Source organism: Scomber japonicus, chromosome 7 (genome assembly GCF_027409825.1).
Source record: "Scomber japonicus isolate fScoJap1 chromosome 7, fScoJap1.pri, whole genome shotgun sequence".
In the NCBI taxonomy this organism is placed as follows: Eukaryota; Metazoa; Chordata; class Actinopteri; order Scombriformes; family Scombridae; genus Scomber; species Scomber japonicus.
Genome location: NC_070584.1, coordinates 21,353,024 through 21,375,623, shown reverse-complemented (window position 1 = coordinate 21,375,623; position 22,600 = coordinate 21,353,024). Strand labels below are relative to the sequence as shown.

At 40.4% G+C, this 22,600-nt stretch overlaps 1 protein-coding gene across 1 annotated transcript in view; it reads right to left on the bottom strand.

The window, feature by feature from the left end:
• nr5a2 (nuclear receptor subfamily 5, group A, member 2) overlaps positions 1-22,600 on the bottom strand; it is a 68,870-nt gene that overhangs the window by 14,249 nt on the left and 32,021 nt on the right. The window contains exons 5-6 of the mRNA XM_053322486.1: positions 14,356-14,475; positions 9,100-9,247 (exon numbers count right to left, since the gene is read on the bottom strand). Coding sequence (XP_053178461.1) covers positions 9,100-9,247; positions 14,356-14,475 — 268 coding nt within the window. The remainder of the gene's footprint in view (positions 1-9,099; positions 9,248-14,355; positions 14,476-22,600) is intronic.

Here is a 22,600-nt window from a genome sequence, read left to right as displayed (position 1 = left end):
TTTGAAGCATGTACTAATTTGTTTGGCAGGTTACACCTTCGTGTGCTGTGCCCCTAAGTTCTGAGGCTCTCAACTGGCCCCTGAAAGCCCCCGTATGCTCTACACATGATTGATATTACTGCAGATATCACTTAGAAAACACCTGATGTGCTGGGCGGATCATCCGCGCCTCCTTTCGACTGCTAAGTACCAGCTGGCGGGAGGTCCTCTGCGTTATGCAGCTGGTAATAAAAGTTGAGCATTGATTTTCTGTAGCAGCTTGTAACTGTTAATGTTGAGACATCAATAGCTAAAGCAAAGCGCTGGTGCCTTAATAGGAGACCGAGAATGTGGAGGGCGCAAGCAGAGGCTGACTCTAAATCACAGGATCTATCCCTGCCGATCGATAGGACAGTAACTGCAAGTGTCCCTCTGCTTTCCTAATGTTTTATAATAAACTGACAGCCTGTAATAAGGCCAAGGGAGAGAGAGAATGAGAGGGAGGGCAGGGGGAGAGAGATGGAGGGCAACAATTTCTCCCTACATCTATAGCTTGCCCGCCTTAAATCACCACACCTGGGAGCGCAGGAGAGAAGCAGAGGAGGAAGAGGAGAGGAAAAGGTTTTTTCTTTTGTAAAAAAAACTTTTACAGGAGCATTTGTCTGGTTGTACTCAACACTACAGTAGTTAGTGAGTGTATTGATGGAGGGGGGCAGAAGTTTAGAGGATATTTCCTATATTGCTTTGGCGGGGCACTGAGTTAAAGTGTGTATTAAATCCTCCTGCCACCATGCAGCCGTGACCGTATTCATGCAGGAGTGCAGAGCTTGGCTGCATGTGTTATGGCTGTTACTAGGTGTGGACGGTGTGATTACTACTTTTGCAACACTACTATTTGATGGTGAGAGAATTTACCATGGCCGGCTTTACCATCGCCCTGCTGCAATGGAGTTGCATGCTGTGCTAAAGAAAAGCATAATTGTACCCATTTTTGGGGCTGTGATAGTGAGGAACACTATGGAGAAAAGCAGGCACAGTTCTGTATAATCTACTTTAAGATGCTCATCATGTCAGGCAATGAAAGGTCATCGAAATGATGTAATTTCACATTTAAGACTTGAGATAGATTTTAGAAAACTTATAGCCTCCATTTTGTGCTATAATGTGTTGCTTTTCATATTTGTTGTGAGTCTAGCTCTCTAAACAATTTGAAGAAGTTGAGATTTAATTTTCTTATATAGAGAAATTGTGTTGATTCTTTCTTGACTATGGTTTACAGCACTAATTAATACATATGTTTATTTATTAATGGCAAGTTACCTTCTTTGACACTAGTAGATTACACTCTTTATCAACCATGAAGAACAACAATGACGTGGCTTTTTGTCTTATCACTTATCACAAGTGTTTAATACTGATCTCTGTCCATTCACAAATCCTCCTCCAAATAAACCTGGCAATTATGTTGATTTACTCTCTGATAACTGGCCTTATTTGAAACCAGATAAAGAACAGTGTCAACATAATCACCATATAATTTGTTGCAAGACCTAAACATAGAAGAGAAGAGACAAGCCTTAGCTGTAAATTGGAAAGATACTTTGGAGATAATCCGGGCAATGTCCAGTGTCCATCGGGAAAATACAAAGTACCTCAGGTGAGATGTAAGACTGAGGCTAAAGAGGGAGTCAGGTCATGGGTGAGAGGCAGCAATCCTCAATATCCCCACAGCTCACCACAACTGCTGCTGCAGTAGGTAATAGTGGCAGGCTGGAGACCTGGAGCTTTTATTGCTTGATAAAGTCTGAAAGCCTTTTAGGCAGCCTCATTACATGGAATTCCCTACAAAGTGGCGGCCGGCGTCAGGAGCTGACTGCTCGCCATGTTAGATTTCTTAGGCTAAAACTGACAGAAAATAGTCAAGTCAACTCAATTTATTTATATAGTGCCAAATCACAACAGAAGTTATCTCAGGGCACTTTTCACATCCAGCAGAAGTATTAGGTTCATTGCTTTAGGGCACACTTCCACCTACTCCTGATGAGATAAAATAAAATGAAAGAAAAGCCAGGACACTCAAACATGATTACCTGGGTTTGGCTCTGTCAGGGACAAAGTTTGAGCGACTGCTAGGGGATTTTTTTTGTTTTGTTTGTTTTTTGCCTGTGTTAGAATGATGTCTGAAGGAAGCTGATGGGTGGTAAAAAGATTTGTTTGAAAAGTAGATGGGAGTCCAATACTTTTCAATCAGCACGTGTTTGCCGAGCACTTCACCATGCTTCAAAATAGAGTGATGAAAAAGCACTAGATGCAGTCACTGCGTGCATGGATTGCACTTTATGAACCTTATACATACATTTATAGTCTTAGACCCCCCACCTTGCAATCACCACTACTGTATTTTCCATTACTGCTGTCATTGCACCAATCCAGTCACTGACTATGTAATTTGTGAGACACACAAACAAGCATAGGGACTGCATGCCTGTACATACACACACAAAGCATGACTTATGTCACATTTCTTTGTTTCGTCTTTTTCTGTTTCTTCCCTGTTAACTTTTTGTTGCATAGTTGCATACAATGAGCCGTTACATGAAGTTGTGATGTTATATTGTTACAAAACTAACTTTGTACTTGTAGTTAGATTTGTTTGGTAGGTATAATTGGTTTTGCAACATGAAGCTAGCCAAAGTTCAGACAGGAAGACCACCTTTTTGTATGCTCACGTCTTAGTTTTATTTCTCATTCTTTAGTCATTCTGATCCTTTTCACAGCTCATACTGATCTCTGTCAAAGCTCATATCTTACTTACTGTTATTTCTGGAGCATCAATTGACACATCAGCTGTTCACATCACCTGGTCAAGCCGAACCAATAGCACCACCACCTCCCCATCACCACCCAGTGTTCAGATTCCTCAATGCATCACTTCAATTTCATCAACCCGATCAGTTTCAGCCTCAAGATGACTTTGTTGTGATTTGGATCAAAATTGATTAATCGATGTCATCAGCCACCACCACCAGTGTCTGGACTCCATGGGGGGATCTGTCATGCTGATGCTCAGGACTTACGTCCTTCAAAAATTCTCCCTGCAGTGTCCACGCGCCAAAGACTTTGACAGTACCTAATCATTAATATCATCTGCATAATAAACATTATTTTACTTCATTCTCTGGTCTCTCCTGATTGAAATCTTGTTGGTTGTTTTTGTGTTTGTGTGTGTGAGAGAGAGACAGAGAGAGAGACAGAGCAGAACTAGAGAGGGAGCAGTGGAAATGAGAATAAAGCAGTGAATCAGATAAATAAAACGTTATTTTCTGATTGTTTGTGGCAGTTCCATTCTAAAGTAGAAATAAACATGTTCACACCTCAGCAGAAGCCTGCGGGAAAGTGCAGCACTGCCGGATTTTGTGTGAATGCAGTCAGAGCAAACGCCTGTCCACTATGGCCTCTCTGCTCTGTGTGTATTTGTAGCTCAACCCCACCCTCGGCCAAACAGACACACAGCAGAGGATGAGGGCTACACACCCACTGTCCAAAGACTGACGCCCAAAAAATGCCGGAAAAGACATCACATTTTGTGTTGAGTGAAGGTTTCCTGCAGGCCAGAGCCTAAAAACCCTTACAGACATTAACCATACTTTATTTGTGTATTGATCAGGTCAAAGGTACACAGGATGACTCCATCCTGTTGACTTACTGGAAAGCAGAAAGCTTAGCTCCCACAAAGCAGCCAGCACAAAAAAGAAAAAAAAGTCCCTATTATGTTGCATTTAATTAAGTTGTAAGGTGTTGTGTCGGTTATATGCTCCATTATTTGGCCCCTACATTGGTCTCAGTGGGTGTAAATATTGAGCCGTCGCTACCTCCTGATGTTAATCAATTCCCGCCCGAATTCTAAATGATTCGGTTCGTTTCAGGAAATGAATATTTGCCAGGCTTTATGGGGGGAGATGTTGGGGCAGTGTACATGAATTAGCAAGCTCCCCTGCTCACTGGCCAGGGATAAGGGCATTGATTCTGAGCAGCCTCGGCTGTTGCTTAATTAGGACATACCTGTCTGGGAATAATGTTTTTTTTCTTCCTCTCTCATTGTGAGGAGAGACAAATATAATAGAGAAATGGAGAGAGAGAATACTTGTCTTTTTCATCAAGGTTAATCACGTTTGCTGTGTTTGTGTTGTTGTCAGCAGATTGGTGTCTGACCTCGCAGTGCACAAAATATAAAAAGTCTGCCTTCAGTGCGTGGCACGCTAAACATGCTAATGAGAGCTGTGTCCTAGCATAGGGTTGGGGGTTCAGGTTGTAAATGGAGAGGTGGGTTGAAGCAATTAAGAAAGATGAGGTAAAAAACTATTTTGTGTAATTTCTTAAATCATTTTATGAATTAAATGAATGACTTTCACATCATTGAAAAAAAAACTTTAATTTTTTTTTTATAGACACAAGTTTATTCTATGTAGAATTATTCAATTTTTCTTTGTTTATACATATGAAAACTCACCACAAATGAAAATGACTGTAGTTAAGACATTTTAAGGAGGGGAGGGGTAGAGGAAAAGTTGACGGAGGCAGGAAAAGAGATAAATGGTGATTCTGATGGGGTTGAAGATAAACAATGAGCAATGGAGGTGGCGGTGGGGATGGGGTTGCGATAGATCGAGGTGTACAGAGATGGATGTGAAAAAAGAGAGAGAAAGGGCAGAGCAATGAGAGCAATGAGAAAAAAGACACCATAGAGGGCTGGACGGGTGGTGAGGGATGGAGCGCAGGAGGGATGGATGAATGGGTGGGTGTCTCTAAACTCTAAGCTCAGAGCTTGACTAATCACTTGACAGACAGCTAATGCGGTGTTGAGGCAGCTCTTGAATCACTAGCTGTCTTAGTTTCTTATAAATGGACAACACAACTGATTTCTGATCACCTGGAGGATAAAGAACAGCCAACATTAGCAAATGTTGCAAAAATGCCAAAAAAAACATGAATATTTATATATTTTATTTTTTATTTTTTTTCAGCTTTGATATCAAACAAAATGTCTTTGGGTTTTGGACTGTTGGTTGGATAAAGCAAGCAATGAATATTTTGAATGTGTCATCTTGGGCTTTTAGAAATTGTGCTGAATATTTATTTTCTGATATTTTTTAGACCAAATGTTTCATTGATTCATCGAGAAAATAATGAATACATTCATTGGTGATGTAAATAATTGTCAGTTGTTACTGAAGTGATATAGTTCAAATGAAATGGTGGAATAAGCAGATGAAATAAACCAACCCAAAGGAAACAAGTTGCATTGCATTGCACTTATTTTTAAGTGTACTAGTGTCAATGCACCTTCACAGAGCAGAAATTAACCTCAAGCCAAAAATTCTCCACTCTATCAACTTTTCACTGGCTTTGTTCCTACTAAAGGCTTCAGTGTGGGACATTATTTAAGGCTGTATCCACAAATCTACTCTCCCCACTGGGAGCATTTACCACCCTGTGCTGGTCTGGCAGCTACTCTGGTTCACTTCGTAGCTGACAAGGACTGGCAGCGCCTGTCTCACCCAATTATACCTGATGGGGTCTGACCTGCCGGGCTGGGCTTAGGGATTGCTGGCTGAACACTCTCTGACCTCTGTCACTGCATCTGCTTTGCCAATTTGGAGGCTGTCTGTGTGACAGTATTCATCATACTTGCAAGAATATTTAAAAGTTGATAGATGATGCTTCTTTTTATTCTTATTTTTCCTTTGGCAACCACTATATATATGTACATATATTGTATAGAAGTACACTATCACAGAACTTAATTTTAGGAAGTACATTTTTGTCTTGGTTTCACTTGGATAAAGTTCTTTTTAAACTCCTTTTTTGACCTTTTTTTCATTTTCCTTAGTCTAAATTTGAACTTGTGACCCGGTCTTCACCTCTGGACTTAACTATCACCTGCAGTATTTCTATCAAGCTTTTAAGCCTTTTAAAGGAAATCAAAGTCCCATTAACAGTGTTCTGACACCAGACAACTGGTAGTAGTAATTCTTTACTGAACTCTGACCCAGGCAACACTCACTCTCTCTCTGCCTTTAATGTGTGTGACTATCCCTGCACACAATCATTGTTCACTGCCCTACACTAAACACAAAAGAGATCAATGCTTGTAGAGTGATAATCTCCTTCTTGATAGAGGACGAAAGCCTTCAGCTAAGACATGGAAAGAATGACACGGGAGAGACAAAAGCAATAGGAAGAGACAGATAAAGAGAGATGAACAGAGAGGACTTACAAAAAGAATGGGAAAAAAGTGCAAGACGATGTCTAACTCTGAGAGCAAGCACACACACAGATCAGGACAAGTGTCTCCTCTCAGATGGAGTGACATCTATATCCCTGTCTTTATCGACAACTGGCTTAACTAAGAGCTCTTCTGGCGGGGAGAAGGTGACTGATTGTCCATCCACACACACACACACGGACACACACACACACACACACACACACACACACACACACACAGAGAGATGCAGAGAGAGAGGGGTTGTAGATAGAGGGAAAAATACTAAGAAAAATCAAGACATACAAAATGTTAGGGAAAGAAAAAGAGAGAGGGAGGAAGAGAAAGATAAATACATACTGTGCTACTATACCCCCATTACTTGAATGGCAACTACAGTATGGTTAAGATTATAGGGAAACATCATGGTTATGGCAAATAAATTATGCTTTGAACTGTGTCATATTGCATACACTCTATTCATATTAGACCCAGCTGAGAGCTCAGTGACCAGTGTAAAAGCTTATATAAAGCTAATAAAGAGGGGAAGTCTCATCTTTATGTTCAGCAGCCAGCACAGAGCTACTTTCATGCCTCATTTCTCTACAATGCTTATTAATTGGCTCTGCTGGTACACACCTGCTTTCTCACTGCTTCACACATACGCACATTCCCTCAGGTAAATGTGTGTATCAACCTTCTCACAGCCAATCATACACACACACACACACACACACACACACACACACACTCAGCTGTTTATGATATTAATCACATGAATTCTAAATCTCCTGGCTTTACATTGCTGGAGCCCCTCCCCATCTCTTCGCCACACCACCACCTCCACCACTGATCCCCTCAGCCAGCTCTACGGCGCCTGTGCCGGGCTTCTTTTACAGGAGGCCTGGGCAACGCCGCAGAACAAGCACTGCCGGGGGCGATACACATCCCTCAGGTGAGCCTTTCATTATGGATGATGTTTCTGCCAAATTATTTAGACCCTGAGCCCCAGCAACAACCCCGCCACATGAAAAAAACACACACAAACAAAGGCATGTGTGCACACAGACATACACACTCCAAAGCCCCACTGCAATCCGCCCCATCCCTCCCTCTTTCCTTGCTGTACCACTAACATAAACATTAATCCTGCCTGATCACCGCAGTGTGTGTGTATTTGCTGCTTTTGCCTGGCAATTCATTAGTTCTTCTTTCTTTGTTTAGGGGAGATAAAGAAGTGAAAGCATGACCCATGTGGATTACAGATAGAGGGAGGAAGGGAGAAAAGGCTAAGGATGAGAAAAATATGCATCATAAGGGGCCAGGTTGAGCGAACCCGCCTTGACATCATTGGCTTCAGTAAAGTAGGATGTTGGAATAGGTTTGGTCAAGTGTGTGTGTGTGTGTGTGTATATCCCACAGAGGCCATTTGTTGCAAACTTGTTAGGAAAGAGACAGGGATGACAGTCTCCTGGTAATGTCTGACCTCGGCTTAGAGAGTGGGGAGCATCTTTTGGGATCTGAACACACACACACACACACACACACACACATACATACACCCATCCTATCAATGTGCCCTGTCTCTTTGTCCCTTAACTCATTTGGCTACTTATCCCTTCACTTCCCTCCCTTCCCAAATCCTGTGCTCCCGCTCTCTTTCCAGCCTCCCTCCCGCCTGTACATCCCAAATGCTTGGCAGTACCTGCCTCCCATCAATTCCCACTCTCTCCCATCTCCTATCATGCTGCTATCTACTCCCTTTCATCCTTTCCTTCCTCCCTTCCCACCTCCTCACTTGATCTGTATCCCCTCCAACTCCCTCTTTTCTGACCCTCCAAAGCTCAATATGGGAGGGAAAAAAACGCTAAAATTCCTGAAAAAAAAAATCCTTTCTAGCTCCCCATCCTCACTGTATCATGTATTTATTTGCACTCACCTAGCTCCCAAAGCTGAATAAAATGCCTAATTCTCTAATTTAATTTTGCATATCTCAGTGCTTTTTATATTGCTGATAAAGCAGTGTATAATTATTCCACTACTCTTGCACCCATTTTACAGCACTGGAGAACAACAAGTAAATTCTAAAAATGTAAATGTTTATATTGATTTTACATCCCCAACTCATATTGGTGTATTGCCTCCTTTAACAGTACTTTGTGAACCATAAAGTAGAAAAGACAGAGGAGGATTAAGTGAGTTTGCTGCTGGCACTGCCAATAGTTTAATACATATGAGACAAGTAATAAAGAGAAAACAAGTTTGTCTATGAAAAACAACTGAAAACAAAACAAAACAAAAAAAACCCTAAAAAACTAAACTTATTGGGCATTTATTTAGATCTGCATTACAAGTGCAGGTAAAATATGTAGTTGTGTGTAAAAGCTTGCCATCTCCCCATCTCTACTGGAACAAGACCATTCCTCCACTCCTTCCTTCCCCTCGCACCCGTTCCCTCTCTCCTACCCTCACTTTCTCGTTTGTCCCTTACAGACTGCTGGTCACTTCCCTCTTCCTCCCCCTCTCCCTGTTAATCTCTCTCTTCCCCTATTTATGACTACCAGGATCTGTTTTGCTCCCCTACTCTTTCTCCCATTTCCTTTGTCTTCCATCCTTCCTGCTTTCCTGCATCACCTGCATCTCTTTGATTGTCAAACAGTATTTCGCAGTTCCACTAAAAAAACTATACCTTGGGAGCAGGGACTTTTTGGGAGGCAGGAACAATGGCTCAAGAACCAAACTGGAATTTGTTTTCTAAAAGGTTCCAGGTGAACCAGCAGATCTATCTCAATTAACCACACTTTCCTTTTCAACTTTCGTCAAACTTTCGCCCTTATGAGCTTTGAGAGACTCACCCAAGCTGAAGAGGACCAGGAACTTGAGGCAGACAAACTCCCGTTGGTCCAGCTGCAGGGAGCGTAGTTTGGCAACCAGCTCCTGGGCGTGGCTCAACAGGTTGTTGAGGGTGGCTCCTGCCTGTGATGCAATCACTGCATAGTCCACCTGCAATAGGAGACAGAGAGGTAGGAAACAACTTGTTTACAGAGTAGCTTTGACATTAATTTAACTCTGATAGGAAAGTCAAAATACAAATGAAATAAAATGCAGATTTTCCTTCATTGATTAATGGCTGTTAGATTCGATGTCCAGATAGCAGCTATACTAGCCACTTATATATAAGTTACTGTGTTTAAAAGTACTGGATGTGATAGTCTACATACCTGCTTTCATGGACATATTATGAGAACTTGACATGCATAAGTCAAACAATAAAAACAAAAAAACAAAAATCTAGCATCATAGTTTGCTTCTGCATTGTACAGTGGGATGACATCAAAATCCAAATTACTTTTCTAGGTTCTGTGAAAGTTTTTATTTAATTTTAAAATTGACCATACAAAAAGTAATATTTCTAGGTATCACAAATGTCTCTCTCTTTAATAATAGATGTTAAATGCTTTTTTGCTACATTTTTGTGGTTAATAACCGGGGCAAACTGTCTGGTTAGTGGAGAAATATCAGCTCTCTTAATAAAGTAATGATTTGTCTTACTTTTTGTCTTTCTTGCTTGGTTAAGGTGTATAATGGTGGATCTTTGTTTTTTGGGGATGTTTGTTTTTATGGATGAAAATATATCTAAAAAATGTGCAAACATTATTGACTTAACAACTCTAAAAGACATGAACATAACATCACCACAAGCTTAATGTAATTACAAATTCCTGAACCTGCTCTACTGCCCCCGTAAGATGGAGTAAAATGCTTTGGTCTGTCTGTCAGAATGCAAGACACTGATGGATGTGTAAAAACAACAGCTTCAGGCAGTGTTTTTATTTGCAGTTTTACAGTATTTTATGAAAACATGCTGTGGGCATATAGAGAGAGCATGAGACTTCAACTCCATCTGACAAAAACTAGTTAGGCAGACAGACGGACAGACGGAAGGACAGCCAGACAGACAGAAAGATAAATGGATGGATGGATGGATGGATGGATGGATGGATGGGTGGGTGTTTAGGTACATAGGTAGGTAGGTAGATGACAGACAGATAGATAGACAGATAGATAGATAGATAGATAGATAGATAGATAGATAGATAGATAGATAGAGAGATAGATAGATAGATAGCTAGATAGACAGACAGACATCCGACCCACTTGCGTAAACACACACACACATACAACCATTTTTCAGGTGCATTTCATATCTGCAGCTGCAGCACATTTGTCTGGGAGGCAAGTCCTTAGCTGCCACTCACAGTAAGCAGGACCGTATTAAATTTTTATATTTATTGACAATTCATTACCATAATTGACTGTGCTAGGGTTTCCAGGGGAAGGTAGATGTTGGCGTGCGCAGTTCCTAAAGCTCAGGGAGGAAGAGGGTCCCTAGGAGCTCCAATTTGCAATTAAAAACACCCGTGGATTTGGAATTTGTGTAAATAGGATGATTGGAGCCTGTTTTCTGTCTGACAAAGGGAAGGTTAAAAAGTAAAGTAAATGTTAACAATGCACTGTGTTTTTCCTTTCTTCTCCTGTCTTCCTCTACTGCGTCTTTCCTTTTCTTTCCAACCATCTCTATTACTACACCACTCTTTCTTTCCCAATGCATTCCTAACTGCTTTGCCCCTCTTCTCTTCTTCCCACCTTCGAGAATGTAAGAGTTATGACTAGGTGAAAAGCAGTGACAATGCCCCCCCTTCCAAGGTGTCAATCAATTTACATAAAATCAACTGTGCATGAAATAACTTCATTGAAGGATTGGACTGTTGATGGTGATGCCTTGGGTTATTGCCTCCTAGCCTTAAGTAAAAAGAGAGGGGAAAAAATGCTATAATGCCACTATAGCAGACTTAGCACTAACCCTTGTGACCTGCATATCAATCAATCAATCAATACTACTTTATTATCCCTCCTGGAGAGACATAGAGAGTAAATATATGAATAAACCTTCAAATCTTATCCCATCATGAATATGTCTTTGCTGAACATTAAAGATGGATATGGATGGTGAGATTGGTTTGATGCGTAGAGGGCTTTGATGTGTGTGTAGAAGACAGGCTGGATAATTTACCTTGTTTAAAGTAGAGAAATGTGCGACTGGCCGAGGAATGCCTGCCATGTCTTTTTTTCGTTTTTTGCATTTCTACATCATTTGAATTTCATGTACACCAGGAGCGTTGTGCTATCAACATATCAGGATTTCCATGCTGGAATCTGGCTGCCAAGCTGCAAGGCCTTGCTTAATCATTCAACAGTTCAGTCCAATCTTTGTCATTTTATGTTCGCATGCATTTTGTCAAGCTTCATTTTACGTTTGATCCTGTGACAAGACAGAGAACAAGTCTCCTTTTTTTCCACCCTAAACTGAAAACACTCATGGCCATCTTGGCCTGTTGTTGGTGACATGACATACATAAAGCCAGGAAGACAGGAAAGAGAATAATTTGCAAGTGAAAGAAATAAGACCAAGTGAAAGCAAATGACAGGCTGTAACAATAAATCTGTTAGAACCATGACTTTCTTTTTTTAAAGGTCAGTATGAGTGCAGCATATGTTTAACAGAGCAAATAAGTTACATGATTGAAAGTGAAGTAGGAGAAATGTGTATCCAAACTCTGCATCTGAACAAATCTTCTTTCTTAAAAGAAGTGTCAGTGTCTGTCATTGTGATATCATTTCAACAATGCAAACATTATCAATTTAAACTTCTGTCATGATAGTGGACTGAAGTGGACTTATCCACTTGAAAAATAAATTGAAAAAAAACCCCAAAACAAAACGCATGCAAAACTGGACCAGAAGGTTTCCAGAGTCTCTGAGCGCTCAGTGCAAGAATAAATGAATAATGTGGGCATTTGATGGACTTACTAAAGCCTGACTTTATTTTATGTCCTGAATGGAAGCATTTTTTGGTTAATGATGCACTACACATATGCTTCACTAAGCAGTCAAGTTTAATTTAGCCCATGGAAAGATAACTTTAACCGTGTAAAACTAAAATAAATCTAAATCAGCAGCAAAAACTTCTTTCTAAAGTCAGAGTTTTGCACCATCATCGAGCTACCAAAAAATACTCAGAGGAAATGCTGAACTCAACTCAAACAAAGTTATAACGGAAACAAAAGGGAGTAAAAAAAACCCAAACACATTTCATCGCAAACAACTCTCTCACTGAACACCTGATCTAAGTTTTTATTTTCTTTTAATTGGGATCAAACATTTGACCTCTCAGATACACAATGTTATTTCTGACCTTTGCTGACATTTCCTGACAAAAAACCTCCAGTTGGCTTCACACACCTCAAGCTCTCATTATATCCCATAGACCAATATGATGAGCATATTGTCACAATTAAGCTATTAGCACATTACAGACCAATGTGGTCAATGCACAGCGCAGTACGTTGCTCCAAACAGTCATTATGTGATTTTTTGAGTGTGTTTGTGTGAGTGTGTGTGTGTGTGTGTGTGTGTGTGTGTGTGTGTGTGTGTGTGTGTGTGTGTGTGTGTACGTGTAATATTTGCTTTGGGTGATGCTGCTACTGTGTTCTAAATATCCCTGGTGTTATCGCTGTGCTGTCACCCCTGGCCAGGCAGAGAATAATAGGAGATAATGAAGTGTTTCAGAGCCTCACACACACACACACACACACACACACACACACACACATTTTTCTACTGCCCCCGCTCCCCCCACCTTCCAAGACCAGCTGTTCATTAACCAAAGTATGCAAACGAAACCGCCGTCCTGCACCCTTCCAACCCCCCGACTATCAGCCCCTCCTCCTTCTCCTCCCCCTCCTTACTGCTTTGGTCTCTTCAAACTGCCTCCTCCTCCTCTTTGCCTCATCATGTCCTCCTCCTTCATTCATGACAGCACTTCCTTACCTTCCTCAGTTTTCTTTATTACTACCTTTTTTTTCTCTTTTTCTCCTTCCACACTTGCCTCTACCTCCTGTCTTCCTCTTTTCTCTACACTCTGCTCTCTCTTTCTCACTTTCTTCTACCATCTCAATGTTGTCCCCTCCTCAGTCCTCTTCTCTCTTCTTTTTTTCTCCTCCTCACCACCCACCTGTCACATTCTCCACCGCCAGCTACAGTACCCCTAGTACATCTACCTTTACTCTTTCCCCTTCTCTTGAGCTCTCCCTTCTTCCTCGTATTTATTTTTCTCCTAACCTGTTCACCTTCTCATCACCTCACTACTCCTTGAAATCTGGTGACACTGACCAGACATTAACCAATTTTAATATGACATTAACATTAATTAGCTGTTCGAGCATATAGTAGACTCCTTAATGCTACTACTCACCACTGGAAATAATACTGCTTACTCACAGAAGGTAGTACTTCTTCGCCTCCTCTGTAAATCTCACCCTGACCTTCTCTTCAGTCAGAATTGTGGAATTAAAAGAGGACTTCCCTGTATATGGTGCACACGCACTTGCCTTGCTTCAATATTTATAACAGCATCTATTGTTGCAAAGCATTTTGTTGAAGAGCAATGTTTTGGTGAGCCAGCCAATCAATAATTTATGACCTCTCGTCTCACTGACAGCCATGCCACTAGTCAGAGGCATATTCATGATGAGCAGTTTCATGCCTTTGTGTGTATCCCTACCTGTAAGAGTGCATGTGTACTCTCTTTTTTTTTGCACCAATATTCTGTCTGTTTACAGTTTGACAGTGTGTTTTGTGAGTGTGTTTATGCAGCAAAAACAGAATCATAGTATCCTGATGTTGTGAGGACCCCCATTAGTGCTTCAGGCATCAGCTCCCATCAACTTCCTCCCAGTAAAACAACATAACACACTTAGCCACATTATTTATCTGTCCTCCCACTCACTGTGTTGCAGCATGTGTAACCAAGTGCTTTATTTATCTGATGTTGGATTCTTGATGCACTGAGAAAAAAAAATGCTTAAGGGGTTATTCTGGTGACATTAGTTTATATCTATAAGCATAATCTCTCTGCCATGCTGTGCAATCAATAATGCTTTAGCGGAAGTTTTGAGGTGTTGCGGAGTCTCCCGAGGACCAATTCATGCATGGTGGGTGAAGCTACAGTAAGAGGAAAATATGTTTTGGGGTGTGTTTCATCAACTCACCTGCTGGCCTGTGACCAATAAGATGGAGCCCTCCTTGGCATGTACCACCTGCCGGAAGACATGGTCGAGAATGAGAAGTTCACTCCAACAGTTCTGCAGAAGCTTCATCTGGTCGTCCACCTGGTTAGAAATAATTTAAAAAAGCACATAAGATCTTCTGTACAGCTATGACAACAGTTTGTAACTGACTAATATGGATCACATGTAATTTGGGGCCATTTGCGTCAACCTCAAAACAAAAAGTAAAGCTCTATGTCAGCCCAGGCTTGTAAGCATCACAGGCAGCTGTTTGCAAGGTAAGCTTGCTCACAGGTCAATCACTATTGATCTGTTGCGTACAACGGGCATTGTTTTTTCAACCCTGCACAAAGCTCAAAAGTCCCCTGTACACACTAAAGCTTTCTCATGTGAACCTTTACACACACAGTTAAACACTTTGCTACGTGCCTGATTTAACAATGTTGCCAGGTTTATCTGTTTGCCCATTGCCAGCAGTTTCTGAGTGATTCCACACATGATAATGATTAAGTAGCCAGTTTTTTTTTTTATTCCCCCTGAATGCCAGCCGCTGGATCCCAGGGTCCTGCCAGGTGAGCTTGGGAAACTGACACAGGTCAAACGGTGGTTGTGTGCACCAAAACAACCCCCTCTATTGTAACTGCAGCTCTATTCCCATGGCTGTCTATGTTAATAATTAGTCCACATAGCCACACTTCGACAAAAAAGGCCACATTGAAAGGGAAAGAATGAGGAAAATGTATGAGAAGTTCTTTCTCCTCTCTTTCCCCCTTTTTTTCTATCAACAAACATTGTCCTCTTTGTGGTATCATTGGAAATAATGTGTCTTTCTGGGCACACTGTGGTTTTGTGATGTTGTGAAGTACTTTGTTTCTTTGAGTCTGTGAGAACTGTCTGTGATGTTCATGGCCAAAGTCAACGACAGCTTGAAGGGTGAAGAATGTGGATCGATGTTGTAACTTTGCGACACAGGCAGGTGCAGCATGAGCACTGTTGAAAAGAATGTCATTTTGCACATGTGGCTTTCTGGATATCGTATAGGTATCTATTTGTTGAAATCTGCAGTTAATTCACGTTCAAATTTGATATCAACAACCAAATCTCCAACAAAATTCAAACACTTTATCAACCTGGCATGGTGCTGGCCGTGGCTAAATCTGAAGTATATTGCTTGTTGATTAGGATTGTTATGACTGGAAATTGTTGATTGGTGTCAAATGGTGTCTGTATACCTTTCAGGAAGACATAATAGTAGGTCTGCCATAACATAGACATGGCAAGCCAAGTGACACATCCTGCTGTAGGACATGAACACTTTGCCTGCCTCGTTATGATTATCTGTGGCCACAGCTGCTAGTGGCTCTAATAAGCTAAACCTTTTGCTAACTTTTATATCTAACTTATAGATGTTTATGTTGTTAAATTATTTGTTATTTATGTATTTTTGACTTCTCAACCAAAACTATTCTATCTCTATTAAATAATGAACACAGCATGCGTTCCCTGGCACTCTAAGGCACAATTATGCTGCAAGAAACTCAAGCCCAAGCCTTACATCTGCCACTCCTCTTTTATCAGTGGACAAAATGACAAAATATAACAAGCTTCTGTGACCTTTTCTAGCATTTTTGACAGTATTGTGGACTATTGTTGTCTCTTTCCTCATCCTTCTTATGAATCTATTTTTTGTGGTCCCACACTGGAGGCGTCTCAAGCAAAGGACGAAAGCAAAATTCAAATGCCTTTATTAAACCCATTAGAGAGCAGAGATGGTATTCAAAGGAAGGGTCTTTCTATACTGTGCCCCAATCCTCCTCTCTTCGTCTCTCCATCTAAGGACCATGGAAGCACGTGCAACTGTGTGTGTGTGTGTGTGTGAACGGATGGGTACATGTAAGGCCCAGGCTCTTCAAAAGACCCCCCTGCATGTCAGCGGGGCTGGCAAGTGTTAAGGTTCTCATCAAAGGGTTGTCCTCAATCTGCCTGCCTGGAAGCTCATCTCTGACAAGAGGCCTGGGTCATCAAAGGGGGGCAGCTCAGAGGGGAAGATGGCGGGTGATAGGAGCCTAGATGAGGGTGAGGGACACCCGCCTGGAAGAGAGGGACTGGTGACAGCCAGACAGGGCAGGCCAGGGGTTGAGGTTCAGTTCGCTGAACTTTTAAGTGCCAGCGACACGAGCTGTTTCCCTGACAAGCTCTTCCTTTGCTCTGTCAAACGAGCAATGTTCACGGCGCCTGATCCTACAAAATCTGCTGCCTGCTCGCTCTGATAATATGAACTTTCTGACAAAGAGTCAACGACCTCTTCAGCTTGTGTTTTCATGCAGGCAAATCTCAAATATATATAAAAATATAGCCTATATAGTCTGTAAAACGTTGGCTGATTGCCAATGGCTGATTGCAACCCCCCATTTTATTTAGAATATGACACTACAAAGGTCAAATAAGCAGTTTGTTGAAAGCCACAAGAGCAATAAAACTGGTGATTTATTTAGCTGACTAATTCTTATCTCACCACATGATCATGGAAAATTTAGATAACACTTCCAGTTGCTAATTTAAGGTCTCCAGCAATGTTAACTCACAAGGAAACAAACTTGTCATGTCCTTTATTCCTTGAAGCCACATGAGTCTACCTCACTTCCTTATTTTGCACAGCCAGCCAGAAGTTAAAAAGTGTTTTTTTAACTTCAACTAAGTATGAGTCAAAAATGAGTCAGTATAATGTAGAGTAACAGTAATGTCTTAATGCTGCAATACTAGTTCATACTGTATCATTGTTTTCTCCTAGCACAGTGGTGGTCTGTAATGCCCTATTTCAATCTAGAGTTTTGTTTTCTTTCTCTCTTTCTTTTTTTCTTACATTGTTTTCTTTTTATTGTAATTTGATTTTCTTGCTTGGAATTGTATGTTTTCACGTTTCAAATTTGTACTGTTTACTATTTTGTTTTTATGTAAAGCAATTTTGTTTTTATGTAAAGCACATTGAGTTGCCCCTGTGTATGAAATGTGCTATATAAATATAGCTGCCTTGCCTTGCCTTTTAATACACAAAGTGAACAACACTGAGTTAATTTATTGAGAGCTTCATATTTATTTAGGTCCTATAAATAAATCATTCTTCATGTCACTGGATGGATAACCCAAATTAAGGACAATATGTAATTATTTGCCTGCACTTTGTCAATTATAAGTACATTGCAATTTGTACTAGGCCTGATGTATTATAGCACCTGCCACCTTGAACAGTCTGAAATATCTAAAATGCTATGTCAAAGGTCATATTTTTTTCAGTTCCTGTTTCTTATGCTCACCAAAACTAAATTTGCTAAAACTTTAGAAATGTTATAATGTAAGTTAGCTGCTTTGAAGGTGAAGTAGACATGTTTCCTTATTTTTAAGTTAATATTGGGTCCTGAATTTTCCTGCAGATTGTATTTTCCAGGAGTAGTGTGCTCAAGGTTATGAAATCCGTAGATGGGTAAACCATTGCATACATTTAGTCTTTAAGTACTGGTATGCTTACTGTAAACTGAAACCACCCTGTGTTGCTGATAAACATTCATGTTTAGAGGCCTCAGCCTTGTTCCTCCCTTCCCATGAAAAAACATTATTCTGAAATGAATTGTTTATTGGGTTAACTCAAAGGTTAGAAAGCCATAACCTGATGTGAAAATGATACATCCAATTTTTTTTACATAATCCAATTGTACCTATGTACCAATTTTAGGTTTGCTGTATACATTCAAGAACAAATCTCAAGCAATACAAATGAAGGAGTTTTCTACTTTGCTTCCACTGTACACATTTGGACAATTCCAAGTCTCCAGCTGTCCTTGGATGAAGCAAAACTCATTACAAGGATTTAGCTTCTAAGGTTTGTGCTGATGCAGAAAACATGCTCCCCAGAAATAGCTTCAAACTGGCCTCAAAATCCACATTTAAGGCTACTTTTCAAGGTGTGATCTATTTAATATTTTAATATCATCACCAGTGTTTGGTTTTTTAAAAAAAGAAAGAAATTCCAAGTAGGAACTTCTACTTGCAGCAGCCAGCGATGAAAAATACATATCCTCCAAGAAACCAATTTAACACCTTTATGATCGTTCAGGCGAGTGGGATCAATGCCCGGATCAATCGCTTAGCCCATAGCTTTTGTTCAAAACCACTGGCTGAGATTAATGAGATTTTCCACAGAGAGAGGTAGAAAAAGAAAGAGAGTGAGCGAGAGGGGGAATGAAAGTGCCAGACAGGGAATGAGAGAATGAGAAAAGACTTGGGGGAAATTGAGAAAATAAAACATTGTGATTAAGAGCAGATATTCCCTCCAATTCTGGGCAAATGTAAATTAATTGGAAATGGAGCATTCAGATGCTCACTGACAAACGTAATGTTTATTCATAGCCCCCTGCTAAGAGTAGAGCAATTACCATGGTGTGTTGAGTCAAAACAGGCCAATGCAGTAGAATCTTTTCCCCCCTTTCTTGTGGCCGGGTTTTGGTCTCGTGCCACGAGCATTGTTAAGCTTCGTACGGTACGGCAGGCTTTAACGAGAGTACACAGCTGGATCTGATTTTAATAAGTAGTTCCATTTTTGATGTGGCCTAATGAACAGATTAATGGAATCTCCTTCTGTGGAGCCTTAATGAATGGAGAGATTCAAGTTTTTTTTTTCTTCTTTTTTTTACGCAGGGGGAGCACACACACACACACACACACACACACACACACACACATACACACACAAAGACCATGGGTTTATCTGCCTCAAACGACTTGTACATAAACAATAGCTGTGCTTCTATCTTTCCATCTCTCTCTGCTGGACAAGAATCAATGCTGTCTCCGAATACTACAGGTGAGGTTTGAAGCTGACATCAATGCTCGTGTGTCTCTAGCAGCCATCCTTTGGTGCAGTCCTGTCTTGGCATCTGTTCGCCTTGAGCCAAACAGGCCCTGTATTCACCTGGGAACAGGCATTAATTCACCTAGCACAGCGCTTGTTGTTCTTAGAGTGTTGTAAACACTTAATTATGTGTGCTTGAATGTAGCACATTTCCAGTTCAGTTTGGTAATTTAATTATAAAAGAGTCTCAGTGTGAGGTTCCACAGGATTTTTTTCAGCTAATTGGTCATCAATATATCACAAATCATGGAGTGGCTGATACTTTTTACTGTGGAAGCACATGCAACTCTGGTGACCTGAGATTAAATCTTAGTATCAGTCTATTTATGTCTTTATTACTCCTACTATTGTTTTGACAAAATTACAAGGAAGTTAATCCTAAAACCCTAAAAAACAGTTGACCATTGACTCAGTATCTTCTTTTAGTTCAAATGAAACAACACGTGCCTATCGAATCCTACTGCAAATCATTTTTGGCCGCCATAACTTTTAAAAAGCCACAAATAGAGTTGCAACCATCAGAAAGAAACAGCAGAGTGCGTGGCAAAATCCCCCAGCTATGTGACCTGGTGGGAGGGAAGAGGTGGGCTTGGCGCGTAAGTGTGTCAAACTATGTTCTGGTCTTATCTGTGCATGGCTGAAGTGGATGAGAATAAAAACCATCATCACCCCCCTACTACCTATCCCCAAAGCAGCCCTTGTTTATCATGGCATACAGTCCATTTGCGCCTCGATTGTACGGATGGCGGGGTGATAAGAATGCTGGGAAAATGAGCAGGTGGCAGGTGTCGCTGCGAGTTAGTGGGAGGGGGCTACATGCTGAAAGGAGGAATGATAATAGTGATAATATACTGAGCAGCTAGCTTCAGTAACAACCAAATTTGTCAGTCACAGTCAAAGTTGAAGAATCGAGCAACCAGAATCTGTCATTGCTGCCTTAAACAGCACTGCTGTCTGTCACGTTATGTTGTTGTTGTTGTATCAACGCTATAGTGGATTGTTATTGTCAGATATGTACAATGCTGTGGAAAGGAATTTCCTCTTGTGGACAATAAAGTCTAAAGTCTAAGTCTATTTACCACTTGTACACCTGTTGGTTTCCTGCTATTTTGCATGCACTTTTAGGCTGCTGGTACTATTGGGAGTACATTTACACTGTGAACAGAGCTGAGCAATCAGGGAATGTCAATGTGTGGACAGTCAAAAAGTTGGCCACAATGTCAAAATAGCCATTTAAAGCTTTTTCATTCTTATAGATGATTATTCTTGTGCAGTGGTTTCATCCTTCTTTGGGTCAATTGACATAGATGTATTCCTACATATGTATCAAGTTTTCATACAGAGCTCACCAGGGTTGAAAAATAATTTACAGAAAACGTACAGTACATTCAATAGTAAAAGTGCAGTATAGGTTTTAGTATATGAAAAATCAAACACAGTCACAGGCAAAGAAATAATGCTTTAAATATATTATGTGCAGGTAGGGAGAGATGTAAACTTAGTGTCTTGTACGTGGAAACAGAAAATTGTGGATTCAGAAGACAAAGACTTTTGATCCAACATAGAGCCAAAAATGTGAAAAAAAGTAAAACAAAAAAGGAGGCATTCAGAAATGCATTAATGCGTGCCTCCATAAAGACAACAAGCTAGCACGCTTGACAACAGCTTGATATGACTCACTATAATATGTACCATGAGTGTATGCTATGTATCTATGTATGTGACACTGTGTATATGTATATCATTGCGTGCATGCTCATCAACATTTCAAGTCACTGGCACCTGTTTTTTGGTTGCATGTATCTCTAATCCATCATATCAGGTAGAGGAGAATGCCTGTGGGTTTATCTCTGACTGAACACAGAAACCCTACACTGTTATTATGTCCCTAAACAGCCATAGGGATGCCACAAGCCATCTGTGAGCTGACAAAGTTCAGAAGTTATCAGAAAAATGCTTCTCTGGATTCAATAAGAAAGCTTATTTTTCAAGAAAACTTATTTTGTTATTTACAATTATGTATGTTATCAAACAGTCATTAAACTCAAGCATTACTATATTTAGAATCAATTTGTGTAACAATATGTAAAACACAACTCTGCCAGGGTTAGCGGTACTAAAGCATCCACCAAACAGAACACATTAAATGTAAAGTTATGTGAATTTTACTTGATGCCAAAGTTATTGAACAGAAATTCAAGGGAATCAACAGAGAGCATTTCATATTTCCTTCCACATAAAACATTTTTGTGTAAAGTTGCTGTCAAGGATATGGTAGTGAGTTTAATATGTGACAAATCAGTGTTTTGGAAAATGTTGAGGTTTAAAGATTATCTTATCAATAGCCCAAACATTAAAAAACAACAGATGAAGATAAGTGATCCTTGGATGTGTGCTGCTTAAACCTAAGGCAAATAATTGGTTTATATACAACAGAAGATATATTTAATATTGTATTAGATGCAGTGCTAGGTCTTAATTCTTTAGTGCTGAGCACAGCCATTCAAATGCATTTAAACACTTCGTTATTCTGTGTTGTCACCTAAGGGCCATTTGGAAGCTCAGAACTCATACACTGTTTTTATCTTTGGCATTAGAGGACACAGATTGTGTTTCATCACCGAAATGATAAAAACACAACAAAAAACAAAACAAAACTTCAGGAAAACATCTTACCTCATTTGAGAATGTGAGAAGAAACTATGTCCTGGTTTACTAAAATTGTGGCAGTGGAATGCCCTTGAATAAAAATATGTTATTTGGCTTTTTAAATGTTACTTCCTGGTTGTGATGCCTTAGAATTATGAGGATATTTTAGATGGAATTTTTCTTTTCAGTATTAGTAAATACTAATGTTTGCTTAAATATGTCTCGCTTTCTTAAAATAGCCCAAAAACTAACAAAAAGATGTGTTTTTTCCTGCTGTTAGCGAAGTGATTTTGTTTTGTGTGTCTATGTGTTGGTGCATTGTCATTGCATTGCTTGCATACCCTGATGTACTCGCTGTATGTTGGAGTGAGAGCAGAAACTGCTTTCTAAGAGGGAATGAATGCTGCATTGTGTGTTTGTCAGAGAGAATGCTAGTGTGTGTCTAAGTGTGTGTCCACATGTGCGTGTGCCCACGTCTGATCGATACTGCTGAGGCACTGAGATTGATCGGTTCCCACGGTGACTGCATTAACAGACTCTGGAGGCTGACCTTTGACCCTGAGAACACTCTGCTGTCGATTGGACACGCTCTCTCCCTCTTCCCATCTTCTCATCCGTCTATACATCCTGACATTCTTCTTCTTGTCCCAGGCTTGTGTTAAAAAGGAAAAA